Genomic DNA, 10,452 nt, shown 5'->3' with positions numbered 1-10,452 from the left:
ACCCCCTTTGGCCGATACCGATAATCACAAGTTTGTTGGTTTTTTTCACTGTAAAGAAAGCTAAGTCTTTCCTGTACTAGAATTTATATGTTACTCTAATTGTGACGGTCTTATTTGTTTAAGAAACACACATAAAACAAGACAAAAAATATTTGATTTTACCATAAATAAGAAAAGTATTATTTTTTCAAACTCAAGACATTCAGTATTGAAATACAGAAAAATAATTTCTTTAGATCACATGAACTTTAAATGTACAATGCATTTTTAAACATAACCAAGTTGCATTTGATTATTTTAGAGCTACTGTAACAACCTGGTGACAGACACAGAGCTCTGCAGTGCAAATAAATGAAGTGCTACATTTTATTTAAGGAGCTTATTTTTCAGATGGAAAATAATAATAATCGTAACTGAATAGCACCTTGTCAGCTGTGACTATCGGCAGAAATTTTCATATCTGTCGATACCGATAAACGTGTTTTTAAGCTTTTATCAGCTGATACCGATATTGTGCCGATAATATCGTGCATCCCTAATTTTTTTGTGGGGTGAAATTACAAAGAACTCCAGTCACACTCTATTAGTTAATTCCTGTGAATATCAACATGAAAAATAATAACAAAATAAAATTTTAAGTCATCAACAAGTTTTTAAACAGAAACCACCGACGGCCATATTTGTTCTGGAAAATTCTGGTATTAGCTCTCAAGCTAATGGATGTGGAAAATTCTTGTCATGTTGGACTTCAATGATTGTGTGTGCCTGGACTCCTCGAACCGATCACAAGACAAACTTTATAAAAGTTACTTATAATAAATATTTTTTTAAATTCCAAATGGCAAGTGGCTATGCAGAACTCCCATCGGTGCAAATAAGCTAGCTAGCAGCAAAACTCAAAACTGTATAGTCTACACTTACCAGGACCGGTAACTCTACAAAGTAGATGGATAAAGCTTGGGGAAAAAAGCCTTCTTACTGTGATGGAGCTCCAGATTCAAAGAAACATCCATGAACTTCCTGTGCACATACTTGTCTCTTCTGCAGGTTATGTCATTTGCAGGAAGTGGCCTAAAGAAATAATGTAAGCTGTTGAAACCACGTGCTCTGTATTTTCAGCCCAACGCATGAGCACAGCGCAGAGGTGGTGCTGTGCGCGCTTCATTTACCTCCCCGGATACCACAATATCTGAATAACACTAGATGTAAATAAAAATGTTGGATGTAAAGGAAAAACATGAAACTTATACGGGCCATGACAGCTTATTTGTTTGGGATGACATTATCACTTTTTCGTCTCGACGTTCATGTGTGTGACTCCATGCTAAGTTCATTCCACCTGCCCGGTGCTCCGCCTGGGAACCGTCTCACCTGTCAGCGGTCAGTCTCCGGTTCTTTATCAATGCATCCAGCGCAGGCGTGTTGAGAGTGAACAGCAGGCAGGGGGCGGCAACATGGCGGTGACAGCAGCACAGGCTCTGAGACGCTCTTCCAGGAGAGCGGCGGTACAAACACACATCTTTGTGTGCTCAGCACAGGTCAGTCAGCTCAGTTAACCGACCAGCACTGACAACACACCGGACTCCCTCACCGGAACTCCCAGGAGTGGACTTTACTGACAGGGAGTGATTTGTTGTGTGTGTTTTCATTTTGTTTGGCTTCGCGAGTGTTCTCTTTCATTTCTTTTTGATGCTTCAGAGCGGTGAGCCAGTTTCTTTCAAGGGGAAAACGCAAAACTAGCCACCGAAGAAGCTCCCGGCGTGGGAGGCGCTTGACAGGGGGAAAGACCGGTGACAATGCCGGGCTCTGTGTCGCTCTCGGACCGACAACCTCCTCCAGGACTCAGGCAACACGCGGCGGCTGTGTCCGCGTCCGCCGGTGAGACAGTAATGATGTCCGGCTCAGGTTCTGTGGTCTTCCCGGCTGGGATTATCAACCCGTCGCTTCCAATCCGGAATATCAAAACGAAATTTGCTGTTCTCATTGGACTGATCCAAGTTGGAGAGGTTAGCAACCGGGACATTGTTGAGACGGTGCTGAATTTGGTAAGTGAGCGTTTTTTTCCTGCTTTCACTGTGACTGGACGGTGTTGCCCAGTCTTTAATCTGCAAGGCTCTTCTGTTGCAATACTAACAAGTCGGCTACAGACTGAATTAAATGACATTCGTAAATTAGAACTGTGCAATTAATGTTTTAGTTATACGAGTTCACTGCAGAGCATTTAAAAGTCTTACATGCACAATGAGACAAGGTGGTATGATCAGAGAGAGGATGCTGCAGCCAGTGGTCAAGTTTATGAGTTCAACTAAGTCCAAACTTCATGCAGATCAAGTGAGCTGGTTTGGATTATGATGCCAGTGGAGCTAAAGTGCATTCCTGCTGAGATGAAAGTGAAACGAGAAAGAGAATGTGAGAGCATCTCGTTTATGTTGATGGAGAGGGGAAACATGCGGGGGGTCATCTGCTGCCTACTGTGCGTGTGTGTGTGAGTGTGTTTGTGTGTGAGAGGAGGGGATTCAGGGGGGTAAACCCAGCAGAGATTCTTCACAACAGGACATGGGCTATGGATGCTGGATGTTATCGGTTAAAATTTCCAAAAGGTTTGAGATGTGTTTGTAGAAAGAGTTATTGCTGTTTGTGTATTCTGGACCTGCTCTTCACTACTCAGTACAAAGAGTTTGATGGTCACAGCCTTCTCCTTCACACTCTTGTTGACCAAGGCAGCACTTTTATCACCTTCACATTTGAAAAAGACCTGAGGGTCTGTTACCATAACTCATTTTTTTCTTTTTACTTGCAGCTAAGTGAAAGGTAATGTTGTTCAGTGTCAAAAGGTTAGGGACCGACACAAAACCAGATTGGCCAAATTTTTTTTAACATGAACCATAAATCCAGCCTTGTTCTGACTCACTGCCTGAGTAACACAGCAGTGCCTCTTTGCAGGAATTGGCTTCTCCTTGTTAGCACACTAGAGATTAATTACGACCTGCTCCGCCACAACAGAAATCCACTTTGTAGAGCAGGACAAATTGTAGCCCTTGGCATGTGCAGACAGAAGAGATGCTCTGCCATGACTGTTGTCTCTGACACCTTAGCCCTTTCACACTTTGCGGTGTTATTTTCACAGGAAATGTGCTCAAGAAATAACACGCTACACTCTACAATTATCTTTGCAGCACTGATTGTCTAGACATAAAACTGCACATTTATCTGAACAGGTCACTGATCTGATGTCAGTTTTATTTACTCTGCTAACAACCACATCACAGAGGCCTTTTGCTTCACAGCATGTTTGACATGTTTGCATTTTGTGTTTTTGTGCTCGTCCTTATACATACAGAAGAGTGCACTTTATTAAAACACTTCTCAATAATTCACTGCTCTCAAACTTTTGAATTACAAATTTAATTAACAGAGGTTATGAGCACTTCACTGCGGTTAGCTATTTAGCAATTTGATTCTACTTGACTTGTTTCCAAACAGAAAAGCAGGCTCTATCTAAATTATGTGCATATAAATGGGCCGGATATAATGCAGCATTTTTGGGACAAGATGACACAGTAATTGTGCACACATCTGCCTGTTCATCTGAATTGCATAACAAAATGTGCATGGAAAGTAGCAGCTGGAGCAGAGAGTGGAGAGAGCAAGCAACTTTGTAAGAAGTCATGGCCGACAAAGATGTAAAGCTGTAACTTCAGGTGATTTTTTTGTTGCATGGAGATGGGCTGGAGATCCTTAACCGTATCTCATGAGGTCTAATTTGTAGAGTGATGAAATATTTTCCTCCACCACCACCAAGTACAGTGGAGAAATCCAGTAGGAGGATCTGTGTCTGAATATCTACCGTGAAAAGTGTCCAAATCTGATTTTATCCAAAGTGTTATCAAGCTGCAGCTTTTGTTCAACTGCCAGGAAGGAAAAATGCTGATAAAATGGATGTAATATTACGCTTCATTTGCCAAAATGAGAGACTAAAGAGGAACCTACCTTTGATGTTGGAGATGTGGCATGAGGCATGACACAAGATTTATTCGGTACACTTTAACTGAATCAGGTGGAAACCCCTTCATGGGATGGAGCGTTAAATTCTGATGCTCCAGAAGCTTCAGCTCTGCATCTATGTACATGCTTCACTGTGTGCCAGTGTTTCTTTTCTCATTAGAACAACATTAACTAATTAATTCTCTGAATAATTTGTTTTCATTCACAGGGAGCTGGAGCTTCTCCAAATATAATATGAACAGAAGCCAACACACAGTGGTGTGTTTGTGTTTGGGTTGACATACAACAAATATCCCAACAACGGGATATCAGAAACATATTTCATTAGAATGTTGTGGGTTGTGGATGCTCTCTTTGGCTTGGAATAGCTTTAAAACAATCAGAAACATGTATAGAAAAATGACAGTGCGTATGACAGCTTATTTATTCTACTTTTCTTATCAGATGATTGGATCAAACTGTTGTTCCACAGACGTCAAAAACAAAGCATTAAATTAGCTTTATGCCTTTTTCACTCACAGCCATCAGCAGCTGCACATAAGGCTGCTGTCACACTCTGATCAAAAGGTCAGACACCGAATTACATTTGGTATAAACAAGACAATACTGCTGGTTGTTGTGTGACATGAAAGTGGAAACAAAGTGGATTTGTCTCATTCCTATATGTACACATATCTAAGCCAATTTGTCCGCTCCTTGTCTCAGAGATGGAATGGAAAGAGTGGAGCGTTTCCATTTGGCTAATTGTAACATGATAGCAATCATTTAAAGAAGAGGTCTCTGGCTAAAGAGAAGGGCACAAAACTGAAAGTCAAGTCGAGTAAATACCAAGCAGCAACTAAGATATAAAGATGATGGGTTCGCCCAATCAGAGTTACAGCTTAGTTGATTGATAGGCGGGCAACCTATAGCTGTTAGTGAGGAGGCTCAAAGCCTGTCCTGTTTCCAATATGGCTCCCACCAACGATTTGCTTCAAATCTTCTGACAGATGGGTGACATTGCAGAGACTAAGTCCATTTTATAGTTTCAAGTAAAAAAAACACTTTCCTGTGGGTGTCCCCTGAGCACAAACTCTAGAGAGCTGGACAAAAGTAAGGCCACATTTTAGATGTGCAGCATGTAGGTAAAATACTACAAGTACAATAAGTAGAACCTAACCTTGCAGAGCAGACGGACCTGCCTGATTCAGTTTCTGAACTCCTGCAGGTCCATCTTGCCAGGCTCCAATGACCTACGGTTTGACTCAGCTAAATTATGACCAGCCCAATCAGGGAAGAGAGGCGGGAGCTGTGGGAGCAGACGTGACGTCAGCAGACTTTCGTACTTTTCAGCGTTCCTTTGATTCTCAAGTTAGATTTTATAAAAACGGAAGCTGTCGTCTAACGCCTTTTTCACAGCTGTTTCTCGTGATTCAGTACTTGTTCATCTATTGTTTCTCAAAAGCATCGGCTCATATAAGCTACGTCATACCGTGGCTTGATGTGGATTGGTCTGTGGTGAGTGTGTTAATCAGAACGGTCGTCTAATCACTAGCTGCAGATTTTTTTTAAAGTCCCGCCTCTGAAAACAAATCGGAAGAGCTGCTACCCAGATGGACTTGTGAAATAATTCCGTGGCGGATATTTGAAACTGTCCGTCTGGCGTGTCAGGTTAAGTAGAACCACTATAAACCTACAAACCACATAAAAACTGAAAAATGTACGCTCTGAAACTTAGGGCATCTGTTCTTAGATACTATCCAGCCCTCAAGAACAAAACAAACAAACAAAAAAAAAAACATGTTCCTAACAAGATTATTATAGTTAATGGAAACTAACAAAATAACTAAAACTAGAGATGAAAAAAGCATTTTTCTTATTTTAAAATAAAAATGAATATTCATAAAAAACATCAATAATACTGACTCAAACTGTAGGGTAAGTTTACAAAACTAACTTAAATAAACTGAAATCATAGAGAAAATGTCTCTAGTCCTCTTTGTCAATCTATCTCATACATGAACTCACTATTTTGTTTTTTTACCATCTGCCCAGTGGCCTGGCAGAATAACACAGAGCGACACATTTTATTTTTTTATGAGGTCAGTTGTTCATCTGTCTTTGATGAATAAATTTTTGGATTGGAATGATTGAGTTTGAGTCACGCAATGATTTTTCTGACATTTTTAAACCCGCCCTTGACAACAACCCTATATTACAAAAAAAAAGTTTAAAAAACGTATTAAAACCAAACTGAAATTTAAAACAAAAATATCAACAGAAAATAAACATTAAAAAAACTAAAGAAAAATACAAATAGTTTTTACCTTGGTCCCTGATAATACAGTTCATGCAAAGGTTCCTTTTACAGCTAACAGCATTTGTTCAGTAAAAATCCTTCATCTTGAACAAAATCAGTATTGAAATGTCCTCAATGAACAGGTCCTGAATCAAACTGAATTAAATCGAGACCTTGTGAATCAGAATCAAATTGATTCAGGCAATCAGCAGTGGTACCCAGCCCTGCATAGAAAAGCAAATACACAACCATGTAGATAATTATAACACATGTTGAAATGATGGTTTGGCCTATAGAATGAGGAAACTTTTTATGTAGCTTCATTACAGTTTTTTATCAACGGGCTGGCAACAGCCAAACAGTGTGAAACACACCTTAACTGTCATTTCAGGTGAGAGTCCTCACCAACAGTGTGTTGGCTCCTTTAGAGTGATACTCCACACAAATTCTGTTATATTAGTGTCAAACATTTGGCCCCTGAAGACCTAAAATTTGGGTGTTAAAGTGACATTTATTTTCTTCATGAAGCACGGAGGATGTGGTCCAGTTCTATTTTAAATTCAGCTCAGTCAGCTAGCTCCAGTTTTATTGATCAGAACCTAGAAACTGCAACACTATTTGTGTTTGGTGTCTAGGGTTTGAACCTCATCAGAAATTGCAGATTGACTTAAATGCAGAAATTTAGGTGTGATGACAAAATTTCTTCAGCCCTCTTAAGTAGGAATGGGTACCTTTTACATTTGAAATGATACCGCACCAAGGCCCAGTACCTGGCAATCGGCATCAGTAGTCAACGGTACCAATTTTGGGTGCTCATGTGTGTGTTATGATAAAAAGTATTAATTTGTTTAATTGTTTATTTGGCTAAACAGAGAGACTGGAAATCTTGACACTGGAAAGTGTGAAAGCAGTGCAGCTGAAGTTGACTGTCGGAACTAGCTTGCAGGTGAGGTGTTGCTCCATTTGCATTAATTCCAGCATCAGAGTTTATGATCAGCAAAGTCACAAAAACATGTACAATCACTGACAACCTGTACGCAACTGTCTGTAAGCTTATTTTCATATTAGCCAATATATCAAATTATGGAACAAACATGCTTCTGTTAGTGATTCCTGCAGTTTGCTTGTACCTCTTCGCAAGATGTGGTGGATCTTAGGGGACTAAATAAGTAAAGCTCCAAACAGGCAGCTTGCACAGCATAAGTGTGAATATCACTGAGTGTGTAATAAAAGCAGATTATGCTGCCGGAGCCTGTATTATGGAAAGTGAAACTGGTGTATTAAAAGACATTTTCTAAGAGGAACCAGAGAGGCGACATGGTCGTCTGTGCCCTTAAGGGGGAGTGTTTTTCACTTACACGGATTATAACTTTAATGACAGACTTCACCTTGATGGATTGAGCTCTGTGTGCTTGAACTAAAACCTTCTCTGTTATCAACAAAGACTTTTACTGGAACACATTTTCAGAGGATATTCTACTGACAGAAGAGATCTCACACTGTAATATGCTCCGTCTCGATCACTACATGCCAAATGGAGTTGTTTTCATTATCTAAATAGCATTACGCACACTCCTTCAATTATCCTCTAACAGGCGCGATGATGGGCATTGATATATGATTAGTAATTGGTGATCCCTGCTCCGCCTGATTACAAGATGCTTTTAAGAACAATTGATGTGAATCACAACCAAATGAAAGGAAATAAAGAAACCCATTTCTATATGAAACACAATGTATAGCAGAATTAGTAAGGATCCTCCTCGCAGGCAGCCTGGATCATGTGACTTCTTTCCAGACATGGTGTCAGCAGAGAGCACTAGAGCTTAACTGATCACCTGCCGCAGACAGGACTTTACCACTCGCTCCTTCATAAATAAAGGTCAACCAGCTGAGCCTGTGGACGTCCATAATTACCTGGGCATTACCAGGTCTATAGAAGCTGTTATGTCATGAGCTGATGACTTGCTTTCCAGTGATGCTGTAGTTTTTGTAGGCAACAAAAGCAATTCAGTAGAGATCAGTGACAAGCCTCTGCTGGATTTTCTGGCAATTTCAGGATTATCTGCATGCAGTTCAAAAACAGGCAGGAAACATGGACATAAAATATGCTTTGCTGGATACAGTCAAGGATGCGAGTTGTTTATGGGGGCATAAGAATTTGGATACATGTGCCGAAATCAAGCTTTATGACGGCACCTGCCAGCTGATTTCGATGTTAGTTCTTGTTGTACTGGCTAACCCTGAGAGGCATGACCCTCAAATATCCTCAGAAAACACGCTCTATTGAAAATATTCCTAGTTAATGATGCAACTAGGATTGTCCTGGTCCTGAACTCAAGTATTGGATTGAGGCTGATTTTCTCATCAACCTGATCGTTCCTGTTGGTCGTCACTGAAGTAATAAGATAAGTTATGGTCCACCGATGTAGAACAGCAGCCACACTTTGCTTTATTAAAGAAAACGTGCACAACCAGACATGTTACAGCAATAACATCTACTTTACAGCATCCTATGGTAACTGTCCAGGGACACAAGGTTCAAAAGGCAAAAACAAACAAACATGAGATAGTCTTTTAGCTTAGCGTTAGCAATTTCATGGCTTCAGTGTCAGCAGTGTGGAAATATATCAAACTTGAACGTGACAACAGTCCAAAGCAAATACATTTATGCACTATGATCTTTTTAAAAGGCGTTCAGTATGACTATAATATCCTAAAACAACATGTAACATAATTCACTGCCAGAGAAAAGTGACACTGCCGTTTCTGGGCTTTAAAAAAGTGGATTAATATCCATGAAGAGAGCGTCCGAGGAGCTCTGAGAAGAAGGTAGTATGCTGGGTTGGAAAAAAGTTGAGATGTCAGATCCCTTGAATAAAACTTAAAAACTAACTCACACGAGATGTGCAGCTTTTGGGAAATATGGCTCCTGATATAGCCTGTAGACATCATCATCATCATCATCCTTTCGATTTTTTCACATGGTCTGGTGTTAAAAAAGCAAACCAATAATCAGAACTATGGGAGAACTGCAATTTAAACCGAATTGGCAGCTCAGAAATTGAAAAAGAATCGAATCAGGAGAAAAACCAAGTGACAAGTGATGCATTCATAGCAGCCTCAGATTTGAGGGTGCTGTATGCGGACAAGTTCAGGGGGCCTCACACTAGAGAGTTTAGTAGAGTTTATAATTTTAATACATATTTAGGCTATTATTTTGAACAATTCATTATTATTAAAACAAAACAAAAAAGCGTACAACTTCATGTTCTTACTTTCTTTCTAGTTTATCTCTGCAAACCCGAGTATCAGATTGGGACCCGGTATCAGTTGATAATGAAAAATAAAAAATCAGATCCTATTCAAGGGGCAAAAAGTGCTGATTGGGACATCTAGAGACACAACCAAATCCCACCACAACAAATCTGTTTTATCAGTTCTTCTCTGAGTTATGTAAATTTAAAATGTGGAAACAAACAAGTAAAGTGCAGCAGAATGCAAATTTAAAGTATTTCCTGACATCCTGTAATTGTTTCTGAAGATTAATGAGATCTCACAGAAAATAAATAAATCCAACATCTTGCAGAAGCGTTCTCTGCAGGCTGCAGCACCATGAATGCTCCTTTAAGTGATTGATGGAGCAGCCTGGGCGAGCGGCGCTCTGGCACGTCACCAAACACAGTTTCACTGTAAACATTAACAGGTTAATTAAATAAGAATTGAACATCTCTGCCCCTCACGACCTCAGGATTTTTGTTTGTGCGACAGTAATAAAACGAGCCCAGCGCTCAGACGCTACAGTCTTATTGAAGCGTCCCTTATTGAAGCTAATTAAATGGGAATGTCATTAATCTTTCATGTATAGGAAGCCTGAAAATGAAAGCTGTAATTAAAATAATGTGTTATAGGACAGGTTGTGGAGTCTTGCCTTCAAGGTTGATGTTATTCGATGGCAGTATAATGGAGGAACAAAAGGGAGCTTGAGCCATAACTTGACCTGTATCTTTGGAAATGCTCTTTTAATGGTCCTCTATATGAGATCATTATTAATCCAGCAGAATCTGTGTTATACGCTCTTTAGATTATCAACAGTTACCAGCTGAATGAGGTCATTTCTTTTGTGATGTTGAGTATTTCTTTATCATAACCTCTGGGTTTATAAATAA

General features: G+C 39.9%; 1 protein-coding gene across 3 annotated transcripts in view; it reads left to right on the top strand.

Annotated features, from left to right (window-relative positions):
- The first annotated feature begins 1,478 nt into the window (after window positions 1–1,478).
- Window positions 1,479–10,452, top strand: part of nbeab (neurobeachin b) — a 227,917-nt gene continuing 218,943 nt past the window's right edge. For all 3 annotated transcript variants that reach the window (XM_074680127.1, XM_074680125.1, XM_074680126.1), the window contains exon 1: window positions 1,479–2,045. In XM_074680127.1, the coding sequence (XP_074536228.1) occupies window positions 1,797–2,045 (249 nt within the window). In that variant the 5' untranslated portion in view covers window positions 1,479–1,796. The remainder of the gene's footprint in view (window positions 2,046–10,452) is intronic.

The sequence above is a fragment of the Halichoeres trimaculatus genome, unplaced genomic scaffold (assembly GCF_033239565.1).
Source record: "Halichoeres trimaculatus isolate MK-OKI-2021-1 unplaced genomic scaffold, fHalTri1.1 fHalTri1_scaffold_9, whole genome shotgun sequence".
In the NCBI taxonomy this organism is placed as follows: domain Eukaryota; kingdom Metazoa; phylum Chordata; class Actinopteri; order Labriformes; family Labridae; genus Halichoeres; species Halichoeres trimaculatus.
The sequence above is the reverse complement of the archived record's forward strand: the minus strand, read 5'-3'. Positions and strand labels throughout refer to the sequence as shown.